This window comes from Lutjanus erythropterus, chromosome 14 (assembly GCF_056507025.1).
Source record: "Lutjanus erythropterus isolate fLutEry1 chromosome 14, fLutEry1.hap2, whole genome shotgun sequence".
Lineage (NCBI taxonomy): Eukaryota > Metazoa > Chordata > Actinopteri > Lutjaniformes > Lutjanidae > Lutjanus > Lutjanus erythropterus.
In genome coordinates this window covers 21,675,490-21,700,779 of record NC_139330.1, presented here as the reverse complement: position 1 = coordinate 21,700,779, position 25,290 = coordinate 21,675,490, and the positions used below count along the sequence as shown (strand labels likewise).

The 25,290-nt window shown below is 41.0% G+C and overlaps 1 protein-coding gene across 20 annotated transcripts in view; it reads right to left on the bottom strand.

Moving 5' to 3' along the window:
* Window positions 1–25,290, bottom strand: part of LOC146315546 (ankyrin-3-like) — a 162,487-nt gene that overhangs the window by 53,032 nt on the left and 84,165 nt on the right. For 17 of the 20 annotated variants that reach the window (XM_084735499.1, XM_084735520.1, XM_084735518.1 and 14 more), the window contains exons 3-20: window positions 24,928–25,026; window positions 22,051–22,149; window positions 21,252–21,350; window positions 19,055–19,240; window positions 16,794–16,817; window positions 14,286–14,384; window positions 13,441–13,539; window positions 12,810–12,908; window positions 12,014–12,211; window positions 10,562–10,660; window positions 10,227–10,325; window positions 9,923–10,021; window positions 9,623–9,820; window positions 6,911–7,009; window positions 4,324–4,422; window positions 1,515–1,712; window positions 1,249–1,347; window positions 318–416 (exon numbers count right to left, since the gene is read on the bottom strand). In XM_084735499.1, coding sequence (XP_084591625.1) covers window positions 318–416; window positions 1,249–1,347; window positions 1,515–1,712; window positions 4,324–4,422; window positions 6,911–7,009; window positions 9,623–9,820; window positions 9,923–10,021; window positions 10,227–10,325; window positions 10,562–10,660; window positions 12,014–12,211; window positions 12,810–12,908; window positions 13,441–13,539; window positions 14,286–14,384; window positions 16,794–16,817; window positions 19,055–19,240; window positions 21,252–21,350; window positions 22,051–22,149; window positions 24,928–25,026 — 2,091 coding nt within the window. The remainder of the gene's footprint in view (window positions 1–317; window positions 417–1,248; window positions 1,348–1,514; window positions 1,713–4,323; window positions 4,423–6,910; window positions 7,010–9,622; window positions 9,821–9,922; window positions 10,022–10,226; window positions 10,326–10,561; window positions 10,661–12,013; window positions 12,212–12,809; window positions 12,909–13,440; window positions 13,540–14,285; window positions 14,385–16,793; window positions 16,818–19,054; window positions 19,241–21,251; window positions 21,351–22,050; window positions 22,150–24,927; window positions 25,027–25,290) is intronic. The other 3 variants (XM_084735512.1, XM_084735498.1, XM_084735506.1) reach the window with 2 other exon arrangements.

The following is a 25,290-nucleotide window of genomic DNA, read 5'->3' as shown; positions in this document are numbered from 1 at the left end:
AAAAAATTTCAAGGAAAATTCATAGTATTCAATTGAGGATATCTTGGCCGCAAAGTGATTTTAATAAAATAGCAGATGGGTCACTTAATGATAACTGGGGCCAAAGAGCTGTGACATTGTGCCATATTGTAAAAAAAAAGTCATGAGAATACTATGAGTATGTAGTTTCTAACTAACTAAAGTACATGCAGTTATCTACACTCTTTGTGTGAATAAATCTGGATGTAAATGAAGATCTGCACAAAAATAGCAATACAAGACTGTGCATGTCTGTGTATGTTTATCTGTGCGTAAGTGTGCTAACATGTGCTTTGTACCTTAGTTTTGCCATTGACTCTGGCGTGGTTCTGCAGCAGGAAGTTTGCCATCTTTGCGTTGCCATAGTGACAGGCCACGTGCAGCGGAGTGTAACCCATCTGCATGACAGAAAGTAGACGGAGGAAGAGACACAGACAAGACAGGACGAGCAGATGAAAAAAAAAATATATATATAGTCAGACTGGAGGCCTCATCTTGTTAATTCACAATACCCGACAAAGCAGGCTCAGAACTCACTGTGAAAAGAACACTGTGAAAGAAAATACTTCTCTTTTATTTGCTTCTGCTTCTGCTTCTCTGAATCTAAATTTAAAGCTGCATCATATGTCACACCCACAATGAATTATTAGTACAGTGCACAATGATAATGGAGATCAGCGACTGAATAACCTATTCACTGTAAACAACTGTCATATCAGCACAAATACACACACACACACGCACACACACACACACACACACACACACAGATAACCTTGTTTTAGTCCAACCTTCAGGTTTGTGAACGTGAGCAGCCTGTAATGGGGCCTGTGTGTGTGTTTGTGTGTAAGTGAATGTAACTGACAGAGTGTGACCGAATATTAGAGCATGTACATGCTTGTGTGTGTGTGTGTGTATTTGCTGCAGTGTGGTCTATCTATAAAGACATGAACACCTTCCACTCAGGTATCAATCCTTTATTTATGTAGCACCCGAGATGATTCTGGACGGATGTGTGTGTGTGTGTGTGTGTGTGCCCAGGAGTGTGTGTGAGAGTATTTTTCCGCTGCCATGAATACACTGAAACTATATTCAGGAAAATCAGATTCAAATTAAGTCAAAAACACAACGACAAGCAGCAAAGTCAATGATACGTAAACAAAAGATTATGCATTAGACCCTAATCATTACAGTATGTGTGTGTGTATTTACTATACGAGGATGCTTTACCTTTGTTTGTGGGTTGACATCAGCCCCATGGTTGAGCAGGACTTCTGCAACATTGACCTTGTCCTCCTGAGCTGCTAAGTGGAGTGGTGTAAGTCCGCTCTGTATATGTGGAAAGGACACACACACAAACACAAATGAACACACAAAGCTTTTGTTGTGGGAGCACATAACGAGACTGAAACATGCTCTCTGTCTCGGAAACAGGATGCTGGAAAGTCTTTTGAAAACCCATCTGTTTTTCTGCTTGGTTGAGAGTGACTGGGTACCTTATTGCACACATTGACGTTGGCGTTCTTGGCCAGCAGCAGTGACACCAGGTCCACGCTGCCCTCCTGCGCTGCCAGGTGAATTGGGCTGATGCCTTGCCGTGTCACTGCATTGGTGTCAGCGCCATACTCCAGCAGTGTGGTCCCAATGTCCATTTGGTTCTTTTTGGCAGCGATGTGGAGCGGCGTGTAGCCATTCTGAGTCAGGCAAAAGAGATGCAGAAGTCAGGAGGTAAGACTTGTATAAGGTTCAGTAATTTCAAGACTTTTCAGTAGCTCTACAAAAGTATCTCAAAATGACTGAAATCACAGAGGTAACAGTATTATTAGGTGATCACTTCTACGTTCATAGTATCAGCAAAGTCAAGAAATGTAACAGCCACCAACATAAACCACCATATTCTGAACAGACACGTTTCAAATACTAACCAACATAAAAAAGCAAACTTAAACTACTCCGTTCAATTCAGCACTAGGCAAAGGCATTATGGGAAATGTGGGCCATAATATAGCTCCTCTTCAACAGATGTTATTAATGTTTTCTTTAATGTCACAATCCAAATCCATAAAGTTAACTATTCTTATGAAATGCAGAGCAAAGTTTTGGTGAGTGGGCAGATGGAGAACAGAGATGCGGGGTGTCAGATTCTTGGAAAAGAGACAGCAAACTGGTTTGTAATTAAGGATTTAAAATTCATTTGTCACTTGTGGTGATTAACAGGGCTCATGGGGCAGACATGCTGCTGCACAAAAAAAACTTCTCTAAACACACAGTAGGGCACAGACTCTGGAGATTGTTTTTGTACCATCTCCTCATAGTAGGTTAATTAAAATTGCCTTAATATCAATCCTTCCCTTGATCATCAATATGAAATAAATAATATAAGGAATAAAGCACAATTAAGTGTTGGCATCAGTACATAAAAGTTGTGATGTAGAGGCAGGGCAAAGTTAAATATCACAATATTTTAGATCAAATACCTTGATATTGATTGATAATTTTGTGGGAATTACTATTTTTATAAATAATCAGTAATGTAGATACTGTAATGCAGCCTTTAAAACCAGGAAAAGACAACTGACAATATCAATGTAATATCAATATATTTCCCAACTGAAAGGGGAACTACCACTTCTTGAAGACTTTGTGAATGAACATGAACTCAGTCTAAAGGTTTCCCTCAGCAGGCTGAACACATAAACAACGCTAAATCAGCAAGTTCTAGTAAAAGAAACAATGAACAGACGGGGAGCAGCTGAAAAGAGAAACCACTCTGACATTCTTCACATTGGTCACCATGGAGAGATCACCTGCGAGCCAACATTAAACTAAAGACGCCATTTAAATACATTTCCCAGTTAGGAACCCCGCTCATGGTAGTTTGCGCAGCAAGTGGGCTTTATTGAAGTGTCTAGGCCTCGGCCTCGAGGTCCACAGGCACAATAGAGTGATTTTAGCTTAACTGAGTAAAAGGACGAGGTGAGAGGGGAGAAGGGAAGACCTTCTAGGGTCTCTGTGTCACCACTGTCAGTATATCACTACTGTATGAAGTTACACATTATATCCAAACTGTCCTCCTCCTCTGAATAAAATTTCACTCCTTGGATTATTTATAGCAAGATGTATTTCACAAGTAAGAATCACAGTTTCAATATATGCCACCACACTGTCATGTCATGCAATATTTGGCTAACAAAACAGCAGTTTCCCATCAAAATTTTGTCCTGTCTGATAGCAGGACAAAATGTTGAAAATATTCTATATATGCTGTATACTTAAACTAATACCTACTGTTTTAGGCGGGGCTTTTTCTAAGCAGCTAAGATTCGATTTGCTTCTGACCCTGTCCATAACAGTTCATTGCTCTTCTTCTCCAAACTGGGGGTGTGTCAACTGCCATCTACTGTAGGTAATACACTATCTATGGATAAGTACCTCATACAACCCTACTTCAAATAATCAGAAGTATCTCTTTAAATGAGACCAAGCACACCAGATTTAGTGCCCAGCCAAATGAAACACAATTTATAGAGGGAGAAACTGAGAGAAAGGGAGGCAGGGAGGAATGACTAAGAGTGTGGGAGGGAGAGAGGCAGGAAAAGTAAAGGAATAAATAGAGACTGATAGAGATTAAAGCAGAGGGAGCTAGGAGCAGGAGACAGAGCCAGTGACAAAAAGGGAAGACAACGAGCAAGGATAAATTAGCTTTACAAGCTCTGGTCTCCCTTCGCAGGATGTCTGTCCAGCCAGAGACATTTCCTGCCATATTTTGGTTGTTCTGCTACTCTGCTCATACTTGTTCTGTGGTTTTGACAGGCTACCAAAGCCTAGCGGGAGACTGACCACGACTTGACCATGTGTCACTGACCGTGTGTGTTTGTGTGTGTGTCAGACATTTCAGCAAGTGCAGTGCTTTTTATTGGGAACACACAAAATTTACGGCTCTGGGACAGACTTCACAAAAGTGGGTGGTTTTAAGTACTCTGGAGAATTTACGGCATGTATAACACATAACCAGCCCTTTCACATGTGCTGTCCAGTTGTATTTTATGAGAAATATGAAAATATAGCATCCAGCTAACCACCAAGCTGACGCTGGGAGCTAAATTCTGGCTGCACAAGTGATTTCCAAGCTGCACAGTCACTCACAACGTCAAAGACAAAGAGGAATTGATGAAATGGAAGAAAACAGGTGAGCATTAGATCTTCATACAGATGCACATCACATACAGAACATTGTTAATGGGACACAAGCCAGGTGAGTTCATCGCAGTATGATGAGTGTTAATGTGTGTTTTGTGTGGATACCTTGGCGGCAGCATGTGGGGAAGCTCCCTGATCCAGCAGCAGCAGTGCCACTCTCTGATTATCGTAGTGAGCAGCTACATGCAGTGGAGTTAGCCCGCTCTGAAACACCCACACCCAAACACACACACGCACACACACAAGCATGCAACACAACACCAGGTTAGAAGATCAAAAGCGCACACACACACACACACACACACACACACACACACACACACACACACACACACACACACACACACACACACGTACAGACATGTACAGTTAAGAAAAATAAAAGAACCAAATCAGGGTGTAGAGATATGAAGGGAGATGGACATCAGATGGAAGACAGTTAGTACAAGAGACAGTTTAGAGCAACAACCTCATGCTGAAATATAGAAGAAGAAGTTAGGGGAGGATGACATTATCAAAAGAGACAGAGGTGATCATGTCTTGCAGCAGAACCAGAAATATCATCTTTGTAATTCCACACATTCTTCTGCCTTGTGAAAATTTGGCACGTACCCAAAAAATGACTGAACTGCTGACAGGTCAGTCTGAGACAAGGTTATTATAATGAACTAAAACTAGGAGAGAAAAAGCATTTTAGTTAACTGAAATAAAAATAAGAACAATACCTTAGAAAAACTACAAAAACCAAATAAAACAATATTGTATACTTACAAAATGAAAATCAAATAAAAGTTTAGTTTAGGTTTTTGTCTATTTGGACAGTTTTGTCAACACACCAACACGAGGCAGCATTAGTCCATATATATATTTAGGGTGTCTACACGACTCACCAAGTATTGTGTTTGTATTGTAATAATTATTCTGAACTTCAGAAATCTTGCCCCATACGTCCCATATTACAATAAAAAAATTAAACTAATACTAAAACCAATCAAAACAAAACTAAAACTAAACATTTTTAAACCATAGAAACTAAACTGAAATGAGCAAAACACGGTGCAAACTAAAACTAAACTAAACTAAACTAAAACTGACAACACCAAACTATGATAACTTCATACAGAGATGAGGAGTGAGCTAGAGAGATCTGTAAAACTCATTTCTGTCTAAATCAACACCCTCAGTTTTTTGTCATTTTCAAACTTTTAGTCTAACTCTAACTTATGTTGTCTCAAGACATCACTTGAGGCCCTTTATTAGCCACTAAAGGCTTTCTATAACTTTTTTTTTTTTTTACATAGGCAGGAGTAATCCCTAAGACTGTAAACATACATGTGTAATATCTGTGAATTTCCCCTTGAATCGTCTATTTATCAGAAAAAGTTTAAAGCACCAAAATTAGAGATGGTTTGCGCAGCCATGATGTGACAGTTAGTTTTTTTTTGTTTAGCAGCAGTAGAAGGAGTAGCAGAGTGCTAGCAGCAGCAGTAGCAGCATGTTGTTGTTATTGTCTTGGATTAAAAATCCCCTCCAGACTCGGCAGCAAGGCCTGAGTCACCAGGACGCACACTGAGTCACTGGAATGTCCCATGCATTTAACAAAAAACTTGAATTTACTCAGATAAAGGTGTGAAACATTTGTTGTGACAACTTTTGTTTGTTCAAAATGTAAGGAATCTAAATAAGTCTTTATCTTTCTTGTAATCTCCAAAGAAAATTACTCTCATCACACTGCAATAAAGGCCCGATTTAGTTTTGTGTTTAGACTCAGTACTACAATGGGACTGATTTCAGCGTGACACCACCAAACTGTGTGGAAGCTTCATTATCATACCTGACTGCCATTATGTTAAACGCTCTCAGATGGTGGCACAGACGCACACACACACACAGCTAGTGAACGCCATAATCAGTGCCAGTAGGCCTGTGCTCAGTAAGTGTGTCAATATGTGTGTGCGTGCATGTGTATACAAAAGTGTACATGTGGAGGTGGAATGAGTGCATGTCATCAGGGGAATAAAACCAAATCTACCCACGAGGTTTTTGCAACGGGACAAGCGTCCGTTGGCTGTGTTGTCGGTCCTATACCTGCCACTCCTCCACAAAGCCTCCCCCACGTCCAGCTGCAGCTCGGAAAACACAACTCCAAAAGAGTTCTGTTTACTCTCTTAGAGACAGGTTGGATAAGGGCAGGCGACAGGGAGACTTGCAGGATGATAAATGGTCACAGTATCTGAATGACTTCCTGATTTTGGCCAGTTTTTTTGGTCTGTTCTCAGCAGCAAAGCTAAAATCCACAATCAAAAACTATACAGCTGTACACGTATAATTTTTCCTTGATGTTCTGTGCTTTTGTTATATAAGGTCATCTCTTACAGACGGATGTTAATAATCCCATCAGCTGTTGCATTTTAAATGATTGTTTGAAATCTCTGATCCTGACACATCTTGTTGTTGGTTTCTTGAGATAACGATGTAGAAATTTGACTTTATCTTCCAGCTGCCTTCATTTTTCTCTGCTCTGTGTAGGAGTGTCATCTCCTGCCTAATATGTAGAGCCCTCTCTGTGCCAGGCCCCTCCCTGCTCAGACAGCTCATGTTTTCCAGCAGCAATACATCTGAAAACACCCTTAAATGTTGGTTGCGATTAAGATTCACTCCAGGCCTCTCCTTTGTTTTTGAGTCATCTCACCTTTCCAGCAGCATCAGGCGCAGCTCTCTTCTGTAGCAGGAGACTGGCAACCTCCATCTTGCCGTACTTTGCTGCCACATGCAGGGGACTGAACCCTTTCTGTTGAGCACAAAATAAGACACATTATAAAAATGAAAGATGGTGGAAAAGAGCATAGAGAGGGCAGAGAGGACAAGAAGAGATGGGTATTTATACAGGAAGTGTACTGTATATTTGGGTTTTTTTTTGGTCAGCCTTTGCTGGCCTGGGGTCAAGTTCTTCTTCATCACAACACAGTTTCTCACATGATTGTAAAGAACTTATCTAAATGACAGTATCCATTTTTACTGAAAAAAATAATATTACCCTCTAAACATGTTTTAAAGTATGTCAAAATACTCTGCTATGATGAATGTTTTTTTATGTTGGTATTCCAACATAAAAAGTAAAAAAGAAAAAAACTGAAGAGGGTCTGGAAGCACACCCACTCTTTCTCCCTTATTAAGAAATTCTCGATCTGGCCTTATGCCCTGCCAACCACTGCTGCTTGCTCTAGGTTAACTGATGAAAGAGCAGTGTGCATTAAATTGGCCAGTGTTAGCATCAGAGGAAACACTGGAGAGATTCAGCCAAACATGTCTAAGCTTCAGTCAGACCCAGACTCAGGTCAGGAGTGTGTTGCAAAATTTGCAACTAGCAGGATTAGACTGCGCTTGGCTTCTGAATTTGTTACATACAGAATCAAACTTGTGTGAATCTCAAATTTTAGATAAGTGTGCAGACATCTCCCCCTTCAGCAGAGGAATGTCACAACATTTTAGGGGGCATTAACACAAGAAAAACACGACTAGAGGGGATCTTTTTAAAATAAAGGATTTATACACATAATGTGTCTGTAGCCACACGACTGGAACATTAACTTACTCAAAGCCCATTTAGTTCATTCAAGACATACAGTTTTATTCTAAAAGAAAAATGTCTGTCAGCTACCATGTTTTTTTATTTGGATAATGTTTGACACATGACATTATCATTCAAAAGCATTGTCAAACTAAATATCTGCTGTAGAGGCAATTTAACATCATATAAATTCACTTAATTACATTAAAATATCTGATGACCTAAAAATTAGACTAATTTCGCTATAGCAACACATGAGCTTAAGACTGTTTTAATACCCTGAGAGACTACAGTAGTCAAAAGGCCGTTATTTCCTCATCAGATCCGTAAATGGCTGTTGTATAATGTGATCATGTTAATCTTGGCTTCCTTCCTGTGTGTATGTGAAGATATTTAAAGACATTAGGTCATATTTTCCAGAGGAATGTGGGACTCCCACAGATTCCCGTTCCACGCTCTGAAACACACGACCTCATTGTGTGAATGGTTACAGTCAGCGTTCATATAGACAGTTTATAGAGTAAAGGATGGTTTTAGAGAAGATATGTTGCTGGATAGTTTTAAATGTTTTAAAAATGTAGCTACTTTAATGCATTTGTTTCATAAAAATGGGTCAATTCATAGTTTCCATCCCCCAGTTCCTCTCCTCCCAGATTGGTGTGACATCATTTCATTGAACAGCTGACTCAGGTGACATCCCAAAAGATCCTGCCTGTGAGTGTATGTGTGTGTGAGTGAGCGAGAAACAGCACTGGCACCATGGGGTTTACCCTTCATTAATCTGGTCCACTGACAGAGGTCACCTTCACAGACAGCCCCCAGCAACATATCACACACACACACACACACGTATCACACATGTGTAGATTCCATAAAGTCGACTCTGCACCTCCTTTTGACCTTGATCTGCACAAGCAGTCACACACTGAAGCCACCACCAAAAAAAATAAAATAACCTCTCCACTGTTTGGATGAAAGAATTACTGATCCAACACTAATACCGTCACTGACCTGAAGGCGAACACAGTAAAACTGATGCGACTCCACTCTGTGACAGAGCTTAACATGTCTGTTTTACAGGCAGGTAATTCTGAAAGCTTCTCTACTGAATTTCAGCAGCAGCAAACTGAACAAGACAAGCATCAGAGAGGCTATTAAAAAAATGGAGACTGGTGCCCACTAGTGGAGATACATGGCACAGAAATAAGATGGTGTGTTCTGTGTCACTCGTGTTTTAACCAAAGAAAGAGACACCCACCTGCACAGGAATACGATCCCTCGCCACTCTTTAGGGAGCTGATTTTGGAGACTGTTGATGATTCATGGCATTGATTGAGCTCTACTGGTATTTTTATTAACCAAAGTTCGGGAGTTGCAATTTAATGTTATACACAGGCCCCTGGTGAAACCTTAAATCCTTTGCTTTCAAAATACTGCTGAGTGTATTGCCCTCTTATTAATGTCTTCTGGGTCCAAGTGTGTAAAGACATACATATTATGTTAAAGAAAAAACTGGAGCAATTTTCTGCATTCTTGGGATACTATCAGCGTAACTAAACCTTAATCCCTCTTCACTGAAGCTGCTTTGATGTTCAGTGGATCTCAGGCTCTTTCCATATGGTTTCTCATTGGATTTGTAGTACAATGGAATTTATCCCTCCATTTTATGTAACTTATTATTATTATTATTATGTGTATGTGTGTAGAATGTGTTGTGTATTGAGGGTGACTTGGAAAGGAAGGGGCATTTTTCTGTCATGCTCTTTAATATGTAATTGATTGACCCTTTGGAATCTATAAATATACTCCTACGAGATCCTCCATCAGTCTCACCTTAGTCGAAGAGGAGAGTGAGGCTCCATTCTCCAGCAGCATGGCAGCAACGTCTTGGTGTCCTTCGCGGGCAGCCAGGTGAAGGGGGGTGTAGCCTGAGGTGGTGGCAGCGTTGGCAGAGGCGCCGCACTGCAGCAGCTGCTGGACGATGTCGACTTTCCCCAGCCGACTGGAAATGTGCAACGCTGTCTGGTCGTCCTACGGCGATGGAGGAGAAAGTGACTTTTGGCCCGGTATTTTATCATTGTTTGTTTCTTTCTCCCCGACACAGTGAGTGATAATGAGGCTCAGTGTTCTAACCTTGGATTTGGTCTCCACCTTGGCTCCGTTCTTGAGCAGGTATCGGACTACGTCTGCCTGGCCTGCCCTGGCTGCCATGTGGAGAGCTGTCTCACCTCGCTGGAAGACACAGGAACAGTCATCAGAAGGACCTCTTTATATGAAATGATGTGGGAGTTGAACTCATAGAAACATACATTTGATCAAACGTGTACTTCTAACATGTAGTTGTATATGAAGGTACGTCCTTATTGATTCCTCAAGATTAAATAAAGGTTGAATGAAAACAAAATACAATAAATTAAATTAAAAAAGATCCACTCACTACATTGGTCGTGTTGGGTGATGCTCCGTGGTGCGTCAGTGCATGCACAATGTTCTCATGGCCCATGAAGGCTGCCACATGGATGGGTGTCAGGCCAGACTGTAGAGAAACATAAATGATCGTTGCCACAAAAAATTACAATAAATATCAAATCTTAGCAAAACTGTCAAAAAGTGACATTAAGTGCAAATAAAGCACTATTAAAAGGCAGGTCACAATGTATAAATGGAACAGCTCAGAATAGTTAAAAGTCAGCAGAAACCTCCTCTGGTGCCAAGTAGTTAAAGATTGAGTCAAGCAGAAAACAGTAATTGTGGTCCAGTGTGGTGTTGTACCTCAGTGACAGCCTGGATCGACGCTCCATGTTTAAGCAGCAGCTCCATCACTTTCGCTCTGTTCTTCTTGCAGGCTATGTGAAGCGGAGTGAAACCGTTCTGCACACAGAAAGAAAGAGAGAAAACTCTCAGATGAACTCTGCACAGTCACAAAACATCTGCGACTGTTTTATTAGGCTGATAAGGGGAAGCAAATGATCTGCCAGGAAATGAATGGGTGGTGCAGAAAAATGTCAGCTGCAAAACCACAAGAGTGAGAAGGAAACCTCTTATCTTTCAATTCTTCTCCTTCTTCTCAAATCCTGATTCTTAGAAAGTGTCTTTTTTATCCCTCTGTGTCAGGATTCAACATTTGATACATCCTTTTCATTTATTTGCTTTGTCACTTTCAGGAGAACTTTGTGCAGCTTAAGTATCACAACCTACTCTCACTCTCCTTTCAAACCATCACATCATTGCAGCAAAAGCCCACTGGCTCCTCTGCAAAAAAAACACACTGTGCAATGGTGAAATAGTATTTTTTTCCCCTATTAATTTAATTAGTTATTCTATTATTCTTTGAGAAGAGATCCTTCTTGTAGTAATCCAGAAAATGATCAATTATAAAAACATTCAACAAAAGAATACTGTTATTCAGTGACTAGTACAAGTATCAGCCTTCAGGTATTATCCTTGTGATCACAGTTCTTTGACACATGATTATTCTCTTGATATTTTATTTATTTTATACTCATTTATGGTCTGTTTTGGTAAAATGTATGTTTAATATATGTGTGCTGCTGCTGCTGTCTTGGTTTAGGACCCTCCTGCTTTGGATCTGACAATCAGACCGAGATAAAATGTAGGTCTTGGTCTGATTTCAAGCAGATTCTCATGCAGTTTGTTTGTGTTGTGAAAGTAAACAAACCAAATCGCAGGATGTTATAATGGCATGTGATTTTAGCAAAATTAAAAGCTGAACTACTAATAAATCCATCCACTGATCATGAAATATGTTGAGGAAGTTATTTTATAATTGATCAGTATAAGCCATATATACATATATTAATTATATAATAATTTTAGTAACACATATGTGTGTCAGTACAGATATTTCCCTGATTAATTGGTCTAAAAAGTTGCAAAAGAACTCCCTTCATCAGGCACAACAGGAGTTATTTTGCAACTTCTGTCTGTCTCATCAATCAGAAGCATTAAGGTGTTGCATAAACTTCAGTCAGTCAGGTGAATTTGATTTCTCCATGTGTGTCCCGTTGATGCAGGATGACATTCACGAAATCTGTTCAATCAACATAAAAACTCAGAACTGAAATGCAAAAACACAACATTTTTCCCCAGAGTCTGGACAACATGAAGCAAACTACGGGTGTGAAAACAGCCAATCTCAGCGAGGCACTTTTTTTTATTCAAAGCTTTTGTCCAGTATGACTGTGTCAGCCTCTTAAGCCTTACCAGAGCCTTGGCGTTCGGGTTGGCCTTCTTGTCCAGGATGAGCTTGGCCACCTTGTAGTGACCGCAGTGGGCGGCGACGTGCAGCGCCGTCAGGTAGTCGTTGGTGACGTCGTCCACCGGCACATCGTGCTGGAGCAGGAGCTGGACGCAGTTGAGGTGGTCCCCCTGAGTGGCCATGTGGAGCGGCGACAGACCGTTCTACAGTGGGGGGGGTGAGAGGGACAGAAAGAGACAGAGAGATGGGGAGAGAGACAGAGAGAGGCGAGACAAAGAGAGAGAGACAAACACACACGCAGACGGACACATAGACACATGGACAGACAGACACAGTAAGTTAGGGCGTGGCCAATGCGCTGCACAGACAGACTGTGAAGGAAGTTGTTGAGAAGGTTACAGAAGCATTGTTATAACGAGGTCATTACAACAATGTCTATTTTGTTACACTGGTCGTCCTGCGTGGTCAAACTGTAGGGCTACGCAGCGGAGACAGGCTGTTCTGGAGAGGTCGCACACACGTTATGGAGACAATGCGACAACACTACAGCAACAACAACAAGCCTGCTATCTGATTGGATAATAGACTACAAATAGCTCTGTGTAGGTAGGAAAGCTAGTTTATTTATCAGTATTACAGTGTTATTAGCAATGTGTACCCTGTCTCATGTGAAATGTGATTTATTCTTCTATATTCTACAACAGCCAGTGTAAAAAAAAAACATGTGACATGTGTTTGCGATGTTTCCTATCCTATTCTGAGCAAAGCAGTATCTCCCGAATTCATTGTCCCAGTAGCTACCTTGGTCTTTGACAGGAAAGGAGCTCCACGGTCTAGTAGGATTTCTACCACCTGCTCGTGTCCGCTCCTCGCCCCACAGTGAAGAGGTGTCAGCCCATCCTGGAAAAAAAGACAAACAGATGAGGTGTTTAAGACCTCCTGATATAAAACATATTTATGGAAAGGGCATAATGTGCTTTTTAGCATTATTGCATATGGTTAGGTAGTTACAAAAAGGGTAAAAAAAATAAAGGCAATACCTTTGACATGGTTTGTTAAACTTCAGTTTTATAAAGTAAGTTAATTAAGTTTGGATCCGCAATTAGTAAATCCCTCAGTAAAAAAATAACACTAACACTAACAAACGCTAACAAAACTCACTGACAGATCGTCAACTCAAGGCTGCATGAAAAAAAAGTTTAATCCGGATGAGGCAGTTCTCACCACAAACTTTTTTTTTTTTTTACTTGATTTTATTGATCAGGACACCTATGCAGACTGGCACTATTTTCAAATGTATATGAAAGATAGAAATGTCTGCCTGATTAATCTTTTTTTAAAATAAATCCAACACAGGGAGGAAAATTAGACGTACTGTTCTCCAAACAATCACATCATTCAGCCTCACATGCTTCAGTTCTGAATGTCTCACCTTGGTCTTTGCATCAATTTTGGACCCTCTGTCCAGCAACAACTTGACCATGTTGCTGTTGCCCCTTTTCGATGCCACATGAAGTGGCGTGATGTCATTCTAAACAAAGAAAAATAGAGGGAAAAACAGTGTTAAGATTCAGCTGTCACATCAGATTGTAATTGTTTGTTATTTACACAAAATTAGAATTAATTTATTCGATATAAAACATGTAATCTCCAGTGCATTTATTTCTAGTAGCCCAACCCTCTTTTATTATGAAGCAAACAGCTGTAAAGGAAGCACCACTGTTCAGCATGACTCTCTGAACCTAACCTGTAATCAGTGTCAAAAAGCATCACCAACACCAACACTCCCTCACACACAAGCTGATATAATTATGGGCCACTGTTGAGCTAATGTCTAATGTGAAAACACATCATGCATTGCAATGTAAATATTGCAGTAAACAAATATTTATCCTACTCTGCACATTATATCAAAGCCTTGTAAAGTGACGCCCCTATTATGAGCACAGAGAGGCCTATTAGCTAATATAACACACATAAATAATAAAAATTAATGAGAGTTAAATTCCATTTAGCTCGTTTAGTTTCAGGGTTCTATTGTTAATGTTATCAGTAACACCTGTGTTTTTCTTATTAAGTCAAGTCAAAATGTGAAACAGGCCTCTCAGGAGTAAGAGTTTGCTAAGTCATCAAAGCTAAACCAAACCACTGTTTCACAGCTGAAGCATCATTATGTCAACATACCTATGTAGCATCACACTCTATGAACCTTCACTCTTGTTTACCTAAAGTGTTTGTGATACTCCTCCCAGACAGCAGAGGGCAGAATGAACTCACCCGAGCCATGAAGTCCACAGCAGCCCCTCTGTTCAGCAGAAGCGTGGCCACGTTAATGTTGCCATAGTGAGCCGCGATGTGGAGGGGGGTGAAACCACTCTGAGGGTCGGAGAAAGCCGAATGACACACACATGCAAACAGACAAGCACACACGCATTACATTACAAACTGTGAAACACGCGTACAGTTCAGTACAGACCTTGGGCTTCATAGCACAGTCTACACAGGGCTACAGTCACACTCCATCAGACAGGGACACACACTACTAGACACTGTTACTAACACCTGACTTTCCTCACAGGGGCACACAGAGTCCTTTTATTGAAGCATCAAACATGGGGCCAATGGTATGCTGACAACTAGAGGGCTTTTATTCAGTATACCATATAGGCTTCTATGTGCTTTCATGTAACTGACATATAACTCATTATACTATCGCACAAGTTAAACTATATCGGCCTTAGTGTTAATATACAACTCCAGTCTGACAGATGTTATTTAGAGATAATTACTGATAATCTATTTCCTCTCATTTACAACATCCTGATTCTTCTCATGTGCAAAAATTGTCCTGCAAATGAACCTAATGTCCATTTGTTACATCTTGAATGATAGTAATTTCCTAGCAAAACCCCTGGCTTAGTGAGCAACAGCTGTCAAAGCAACAGTGGGACTTTGGAAACAATCTGTCCAATGAGTGAATGAATCTGACATTAAGCCATGTAATTGCTGGAATCCCAAATTCAAATAACCGATAATCCAGTGGAGAGGAGGCGTCTCATACAAGTGTATATAGTGTTTGCACCAAAGTCATGGTTTTGCCATTATGGAGATACTTGGACGTAAACAACACAATGTATTGTTGATTGATTGATTGATTGAAGCTGCTAAAACTCCTGAAGAAGGACTTGGTTAGCAGAAAAGGGTACAACATTTTCAGAAACTAAGGTTAATAGGTGATGAAGAGCCATATGCTCCTTCGTCTTAGAATGATGACCTAACATTTTTGTCTTCCATTTCCCTTCCAGACATAATGAACTACCTTGATTTTTGGCTGAGTCCAGACACAGCAGAAGGCCTTAAATGTTACAAAGGATTGGAAGCCCACAACCAGATGGTGTGTGGATGTGAGAAAGGCTCAGTATCAGTTCATCAATGACATGTATACCAAGGTAGGTGATCAACTGATCATGACATTTTGGAAATTTAAATAAATGTCTAAGGTTCGCTGTTAGGGTTCAGTGTGAGTGACAATTTGCTGCCTTCAAATGGAAGATGTAATTACTGCATGGGGAGTACTTGTACACAACTCATGAACTCCACTTATGAAGCCAGGAATACCACACGAGGAGGGCGTTCAAATGGACTCCTCTCTTGAAAATGGTAAACACGACCCCATTTGAAGGCGGCAGATAATCAGGAAAGGCTGTTTACGTTCAGTACCTGCAACATGGCTGGCCTCCAGATTGATGACATACCGTGAAAACACTATTTTCTCTTGATATCTGGTATCTCAAAAAGCTCCACCCATAACACTATTACAAATATTTTTACACTTAAAATCATATTAGAAAAGTAACAAAAAATGTCTTTTAATAGTCAATCTGTAGACATATAGTGCCTATCTCATGTGCTGTTTATAAAATCTGCTATATCTTTCTTCCATCCTCAGTCAGAGAGCTGTGCAAATGTGTTTACCACGATGCAGGAGTCTCAGATCAACAAAGCCATTTTTGGATGAATCATAACAGATAACTGGCCAGCCTGCTAATGCCAACCAAAACAGGCACACACAGAGGGTGGCCACCTGGCTTTGGTGTGACGAAAGGTCCTTTGTTACCATAGAAGCAGTGTTGAGTTAGCTTGTTGCTTTGGTCCCATGCAAAAATGCTTTTTAGGTGCAGGGGTTGAGGATTAGTGGCACTAGGATCAATAGAGGGCAGAGATTACTTAACTAATCAGACTAAGTGTTTGCTGCTGGAAGGCTGGGTTCCTTTACAGCTGAATGGGGGATTTTGTTGCCATGCAGGTTATGGACAAACCACTGCTTTTTGATGAATGATAACCACTTTTCATGCTAACACAGGTTATCATGTTAATAAGTTTCATGGGAGGACTGTGTCAGAACACATTAGGAAGACATTTTGTCAACAGTCACAAAGATTTTGCCAAAAAATAACAGTTGGAGCTTAAACCTAGGACACCATGAAACCATTAGAATCAAGGAAAACCTTGATACCCATGCCTCCAGCTTCAGGATTTCCTAAATCAGTATTAATGAAACATGCTATTACTCTGACTGTCTCTATGACTAGAAGTGTCCACTACATGAATGAAGCGATGGAGAGGAAGATGAGTTAAAATGGGAAAGGGGAAGAGACAAAGGGCTGCAGAAACACTACTGCATCAAGTCAGGGGCACTGAAGTGTTTGTTGTTGGGTTTTTTTTTTTCTGAGTTTTTATGAGCTGCGATGAAGAGACTACGTAATGTACAGAGTAGAGGAGTACCTCTGTTGTTCTATTCACCATCATCTACAGAGTCAGCCAAGAGAGGAGAGAACGGGCAGTTAGTGAGCAAAAAACAGAAAAGATCCTCCACTGACATGAAGTGGAGGAGCAGAGAGAGGGGAGAAAGAGCTCAGTACAAAATAAAGTCGGTGTTGTTATCTAAGATTTAGATAGACAAGATTTTAAAGGGACAATTTACCCCGAAATCAAAAATACATATTTTTCCTTAGGCCTGTAAGTGCTATTTATCCATGTAGTTTATTTTGGCGTGAGTTGCTGACTTTTGGAGATATCAGCCATAGAAGTGTCCGCCTTCTCTCCATTATAATGGAACTAGTCACTTTTTCTTTGGAACAGAGAAAATAGCTCCTGTATGAAAACTGCTCACAACAAGGTCTGTGGATCATCTTGAGTAAGCAGGTCATGATTTTTGGAAAGAGACATTGCTTTTGAATTTTTTTGACTCTTAGTGGAATCATCTGCTTTTTATTTCTGCACTAATATTAACAGGTTAGGGTGGCCACACAGCCTGTGTGAGCAGCACAACTCACATGTCATACACAGCCGTAGCCACACATCATCTAGAAATTTGGAGTATTGGCTATTTTTTCAAGTGACATGCGCAGTTCTTTGCAAAAATATACAATCATATCAACAACATGACACCTCTCACCTCAGTTTCAGTGGGCCTCATGCAAGAACATTTTTGTATTCTTATCTTAAATTTGTCTTACTTTTGTTCGTACAGTGGGCTCGTACGAACACGTCATGTCAGATCCACCACTTAACTTCAGATAACTGTGTAAATAGACTTGTAAATTAGCATAATTAACAACCCAATAACACCATATAAGGTTATGCTCCCTGCTCCATATTACAGGAAGTGCCCAGTCATGAAAATGGCATCAAAGAATAACAAGAACTTGGAAAAAAAATGAGTCAGTAGTGGAATCAAAAGACCTGCTAAAGCAAAGAAAGGGAAAAGTAAATGCTGTAATGCTGGCCGACAGGGTCAGACTGCCACTGAGTTAAAGAAGAAATGTCTCCATATGAAAATGGCTTCAAAGGAAAAAAAAAAAAAGGCCCGCCACAGCAAAGCGATCGATGACTGCGGTGGAAGGAGGAGGTCAAGGAGAAGTTTTCATCATGGGGACAGAGGACAGGGTGAGGATGTTGCATGAGGAAGAACAGCAACTTCATCAACCTGCATGTGAAGATATATGGCAAAACACCTGACAGGAAGTAATAAAACATCATTACATTAATAAGTATGGGCTTTATAAGTAAATTTGCAACTATATTATAATGTTAAATGTAGTCAAACAGGATAGTGTCAACGTAATTATAACGTGTAATTTGTTTTTCAATCTCAAAATGTTTTCAAACTAATGAAATATACATGAATTAGTGAAAAACTGGTTTGAATAAATGAAGGCTGACTACACATGACTCTACAACAGGTCTGGTAAATTAGAAAATTCAAAATATGAGAAAATTGGTGAATGCCACGAGTACTCCTAAATCACTCATACACACCATGAAAGAATAAATCTGTTCGTACAAGTGGTTCTTGCATGAGGCCCAGTGTTTATATCTGTAGAATATATAAGAGACATGAAAAAAGCCTGGCGCAGGGCATCATTTTTCTAGTGCACTCTCTTTTTCTTTTTTCTCCGTCTTCTTTGTTTTCCCCTCCCTCTCTGTCTCCCTCTGTATTAGGGAAAAAAATGACACTGCTCTCTGGTTAGTCATCTTCTAATCTCCTTCTCTTCAAAACTGTTCTGTAAACTTAATGTAGAAAGATTGGGCTAACAGCAGCAGCCCCACAACAAAAACCCTGTCTGTGTAGACCCACAGGTGTGTCAGCCACAGAAGGTCAGCGAGGTAGCTGCCATGCACAGATACAAGCAGGCTGTGCAGTCACCTCTGTGAGCGACATCTCCAAAAGCAACTCAATATGTAATTTTGATTTTGGGGCGAACTGTACATTTAAATTTGAGAAAGATATTAAATATATACATGCACAAAAGCATGCACAAAAATGTACTTCTGCTCACTTTCCCCTTTCTGCCAAAAAGAGCATCAAAAGCAAATTCAACCAAGAAAGAAGGAGAGAAAAAGGCAGCAAGAAACAAAAACTGACAAAGAAAACTAAAGGCATCAATAGTCAAAGAAACAATCAAAGAGATTTAAAAAAAAAACCAAAGCAAACAGCTGAGGTTCCACCAAAAGAGTTTGGCTGCATCAGTGTCGTCACTCACCTTGGACTCGACATCCGCGTTGTGGTCGTTCTGCAGGAGCAGGGCCGCGGCCTTGGTGTCGTCCTTGCGGGCAGCGATGTGCAGGGCAGGTAGGCGTACCTTGCCCTTTGTATCGTTCTCCAGCAGCAGGGAGACCACCTGGTCATGGCCCTGCTGGAGGGCCACCGCCAGAGGGGTGAAGCCATCCTGCAAATGAGGGGAGAGAAGAGTCAGCGGGGCGGTAATGCAGTACTGGTGACGAATCTGATACGGCATAGGTGTGAAAGGATGGACCCTCATATCATCCATCCAGTCACACCTACAGGTTTGGAGCAGGTAATAGAGAGATGGTGCTCCAATATTATTTTTTGCAGAATTATTATTTTGTTGCAGGGAGGAAACTATTGCAAGAGCCCTGACTCCTATAATTCCTATAATGGGATAATGCATGAGTTCTTAAAGGGACATTTGAGATTTTTTGAAGTGGGGCTGTATAAGGTACTTATCCATATTATCAGTGTATCACCTACAGTAGATGGTGGTCATCACCCTGCCTCGTTTGGAGAAGCAGAGAGGGAAGCAGCACCGAAGCTAAACAATGTACTGCTGTGGACAGTTTATTTTGTGACTTTGGTATTTTAAAAGAATAGAACTGGATTCACCAAAGTAACACAATAACACAAACAAGCTAATGGATAGAGACAGTAGAAGGCCAACAACTCCTGTGTTCTGCGAGGTCTGGTTGGTTTGGAGAGAGTAAGATTTGGCTTATAACAACAGTTTCCCATTGGAAAAGGTTTTCTGATGCAAGGTAATGTGCTGAAAATATTCTAAAGTTAAGTGTTAGGCAGACTTTAACTGTCTCAATACAGTATGTTTTGTTGCTGATTCTGTCCACAGCAGTTCATTGCTTGGCTTCTGTAGGTAATACACTGATTATCAGTAAGTACCGCATACAACCCCACTTCAAATTGCCTTTTGTTTTTAAACACTCTTTTGTCTGAGAAGTGCATAAAACTTGATTTGGTGAATCATGAAATGCCAAGAAAGTCAGCGAAAGTCAGCAATTATCTTGTGACTATAACTGGAGGTTACTTTTTTAATATTTATATTGCCACTATCAAATCAAATCACACGGTCCTTTAGGATGCTCACGAGAAAAAATGACATGCATAATTAACACTCTGGAGTTCAACCTTCTCACCTTGTTGAGCATTTAGGAGGGTAAATTATAACCTAACAGCCCATGTGTCAAACAGATGCAGGGGTTACTGTACATCTCCAAGCCTCCTCACCATATAGGACACTAATGTAAGTTACATAATAACTCCTAGGCTCCTATCTATCTCCTACACACACCACCCTTATGATGCATAATTCAGCTGAAAGCTCCCTGCCACAGAAGTGCGTTTCTGCATATGATAAGTTTGAACGTACATGTGCCTGCATTCATATAGCATGTTCATATCAGTCCTGGCTCTGTGTGTTCATGCGCATGCAAAAATATTCTCTGTACATGTGTATGTACGTCTTGAAGGGCATTCCTTGTTCCAGCATGTAGCCCATAGATGTAAACCAGTGGACTGTAGGCTGGCTGGGGTATTCCATTAGCCCCATCAGCTATTTATCTCCGTATGTGCACGTGTTGGTGTGTGTGTACGTGTGGTGACTGGTAAGTATGTGTGTGTATGGGTTCCACAGGCTGAGCAACGTAAATCAGAGCAGTAACGGCGGCAGCAGCCATGGAGGAGAGGCAGCGAGCGGAGCGGACCTCATCTGTGACCCATTCAAGGTCACACTGCCTCCACCACCACCATACACTACCAATCAATGAAGCTCTGCCTAGTTCCTCACGAAGAGGAGGGGATTGAGGGAGGAGAAGGGGGGCAGGCAGAGGAGGATGGTGGGAAAGACAAGAGAGGTAAACAGCGAGAATGTGAGACAGAATAGATGAGAAAAAGACAGTAAAGTAAAGGAAAGACGGTGAGATGGAGAAACAGACGGAAACACAGGCAGATGCAGAGTGGGTGGGGTTGGGATGATAAAAGGAGGAAGAGGAAGGAGAGGAGAGGAAGGTGGTTAGTACAACAGATGTAAAGACCATACATGACTGAGGCAGAGAAAATGCATGGAGACATACTGTAATGGTACGAGGGGTGGACACAGGACTGGCACACATACGCACACAATAACACAAACGCACACGTGTGTACAGTACCTCAGTGGCCATACTCTGGCTGGCGCTGTTCTCCAGAAGGAACCGTACCACCTCGAGGTGATTCTCCTGGGCAGCCATGTACAGAGGAGTGAAGCCATTCTGCATGGACCAAAACACAAATTTACAAACATGTCACAGGCTACGCTTTAACTTTCATGCTCTTCTTCTATTTTACATAAAAATACACTTGAATGAAAGAACAGTTAAATCTTTGTATCGAACGGCAAAATGGACAGTAATGAACATTCACCTGACAAAATAACCTGTGTTCATTTGCATATAGAGGAGGGAGGTCACTCAAGATGCATCTGGGGATGCACTGTAATGCCGGGTGTGAACTCATTCACAGAAGAGATCTCATTGACAAAACAAAATGTTCACGTAAAGTCTGTCAGACTTTTGTGCCTCTGTTACATCTCTACTGGTTCTGAGTGTTTCATCAGAACAGAGAGAAAGAAGGTGCTTGAAATCTTTCTCTCACCTTGATCTGATAGAGTTAAATGCAAAATGCAAGGGCAGCAGTATCCCGGAGAGGCAGAGGCCTAGTTGGCGCCACGCCAGAGTCTGTCAGCGAGGATCTTTCCACCGAGTGATTCCCTCAATGTCACTTCATGATACAGTATCATCCAAACAAATGTGTGCATCGAGCAGTGTAACTATAAATTAAAAGTTGTTTCAGGTCCTAAATGTACTGTACACCAGCAGGAGCTTACTGTCATTTTGACATTGTGCACATGTCCATGTCTGTGTGTGTGTGTGTGTGTGTGTGTGTGTGTGTGTGTGTGTGAGTATACCCCACCTGAGACTGTGCGTTGACATTGGCTCCATTATTGACCAGCTCTTTGACGACTTCCGTTTGGCCAGCCAGTGAAGCTATGTGCAGAGCAGTGTTTCCTTTCTGGATTACATGAAACAACCAGAGGAATGTGTGTTAATCTCCATCCCACCTGTCCTACCATATTGCTTGTGTGTATGTGTGTGTGTAAGAATGTTTGCCACTATAGTCTGTATATCTATCCATGTCAGTATCCATGTGCCCCAGTGAATCCCCCCTCACGCCAACCACACTTTTGTACCGCTGTTGTTCCAGCTCTGGCATCCCCCTGCCTGCACTGCCAACAATGTGTCACTTCCGATGCCCCACGTCCCACACATAAATGATCTCCCGCTGAGCCCCGGCCATAAATAAAACTACGGGAGGCTTTTTATGAGCCTGTGCAGGACCTTGTGAAGGCAGAGTCGACCCCAGGCCTGTTGGCTGGCCGCGTGATACTGGCCTTTCTTATTTGAGACGTGCTGTTGCACAATAGTGATCATCTGTTGCATGTACTTTAAACTGCAGCAAGGAAATCAGATATGCATGCCTGCTGAGGCATGGGGCAGATTCATAAAAAGACAGACTGGACTGTTTGATATACAGTGTAGCTGAAGACATGAGTGTGTGTCTTTTACTGAGCCTAAAGGCTTCTGTTAAATACAAAACAGTAAAACCAATTCTACTATCAGTTTATAAACTGAATCATGACAGGCTGTCTAACTGATGATGGTTTATTATAGACATTTAAGGCCTATTGTGCAGACACACATACTTAAGATGAATGATTTGTTCCCATACAAACTTTCCTGTACTGCATTTCCTTTGGAAATAGGAATACTATATTCATAGAAATATATACACCCCTACAGGGGGCGGATACAATGTCATGATCATCAGTGTAATATAATGCAAACTATAGCTCTGTAATATGTAGAACACTAAATTTAGGAAGCTTACATGGTTCAGCTTTTGCTAAGAGTGGTATTGATTTAACTTTATCAGAATTTTTGAACAACTGACCCAAGACAATGTTGAAGAGATGCAACTCACTTAACTTATGAACACTCACCATGACAAACCAGTGCACACTGACAACAAATTATTTTTTTTCCTCTAATATCTGCTCTTTGAATACAATATCAGCTCACAGCAACTACAGCATGGTTAAAGTTTTTGTCATGACTATGTACACTCAACACACTTTTTTTAAGTTGAGGCATGAGGAGTGATTGGTTAGTTTGAGAGTAAAAGATATGAGGATAAGCTAATCAGAGGCAGAACAGTGCAGGTGATGACCTTCCCCGCCAAGGAAAAAAACATATTGGATGAAACAGCCATAGTTCAGTGCTCTTTCTAGCTCCACATATGCAGAGTTTTGTAAACAGACTTTGGTGTGTAAAATCAGTGCTTTGGGTTTGTGGCTCAGAAAACTCTGCCACTCATAACATAACAGTGAGACTCAACCCAACCCAGGGTGTCACTATTCACTCACTCACTCACACTGTCACTCTCTTTCTCCAAAACCATTTACCTCACCTTTAAGGGTAAACAAAGCTGGTGGTATTGGTTATTTAAAAAAGTCAACAGTGACTTGAAGCACAAAGCATAAAACAGTGGGACACAAAGACCAGCTTGGTACGTCCACCAACCATTCTGTCTACCTCTACATACAACTTGTGTGTGGTACAAAACCACAGCTCTCGTTTCACTAGTAGAAACATTGCCACTGAATATAATCCATGCAGCAACTGGACTACATTTCCCTCAAATGTATCAAGAAAATTATTAGTATGCACGGCATTTGTAGCAGATCTGGTTCTAACATGAACATCACTACAGCCTAAAAAATTGGTGTGAATAAACTTTTCTTTGACTGTTTCAAACTGAACATCTAAGGCTCCACAAACACAGATCAATCAAGTAAATCACCACAGACTGCAGCCCCAGAGATGACAACAAACTTAACTCAACATCTCTCTCACAGTCTCAACGTTGTAAGCTTCACAAGGGTTGTATTTGTTACAGACCTGCTAAGTGACTAATGAACCGAGCACAAGGCATCTTGTTTAATTCTCCCACAACAAGAGCAGCACAACATTAGGGGCGGATACACAATTAACTGTAGCATTAAACACCACACAGTCTGAACGAAATGCTCTGTGTTACTAAATCTAGGTATCCTCGATGGCTCTGCCTCCCTGATTGTCTCCATCGGCTGCAGAAAATACAAATCTATAGGCATTAGTGCACAGGCAGTGGATTCCCAAGTCTCAAACTAATCCCCCAGCATCCTCGGGGTCACAATAAAGGGAGGCTTTAATTGGGGAGATTTTCTCCTTGATCTTGAATATTTCATTGTGTCCTCTGTTTATGTCAGCACTAGGCGTGTGGCCTGTGGCAGGGAGGCTGAACGAGACAACTAAATGGGAGTGGAAGCCTTCTGGGCTCAAATCTGGATAATGTTTTCAATGGCTCTCCCGCTCAACTCCTTTTAGCATCAGAGTACAGATGCTTCAAAGGAAGAAACCCCTGAACATTACATACAATATAACCCTTCTTATTCTTTTTAACATACAGGCTTGTTTCCAATTAAAACATTCTACTGTAGTAATACTGAATTCCCTTTGCTTTATTCTGACATATATTTCTTGCTTAATTTTTCTCACTTTATCCAGCAGCAATCCCCACAGCGATCATTAATTATTGATCCAATATTAAACCCCTAACAGAGGCTGCACACTTACAGTAGCGCCGTAGTTGCGTGCTGTTTAATCCTACAGTGCAGCCACATTTTGTGCTGGATCCAAATATAGTCCTCCATAACATCAGCTGATAGGTGACGGGGTGGGGGGGCCTTACCTTTGTGGCTGCATCCACAGCAGCTTCAAGCTTCAGCAGCTCAGCAACAACCTCTACATGCCCCTCCTTGGAGGCTAGATGGAGAGCATTCAGACCATTCTGAGAAAGAAAATATATTTAGTGGAGTTGCTGTACTTCGTGCACTAGGATATACTGTGAGATAAATTATTAATTAGGCTTAATGGATGGGTTAAGATAATAACATTTTTCATCTACAGGCTGATCCTGCTTGTTCAGTTAGACATGAGCCCTTGAGCCTTTAATTTGAAATTCGGCTAATGCAGTGTTTATGTGTAGAAAAAAAAAATCTCCTTTGACCCTGAGGAGGACAGACACTCACAAAAACAGTTTCAGAAAACGTAC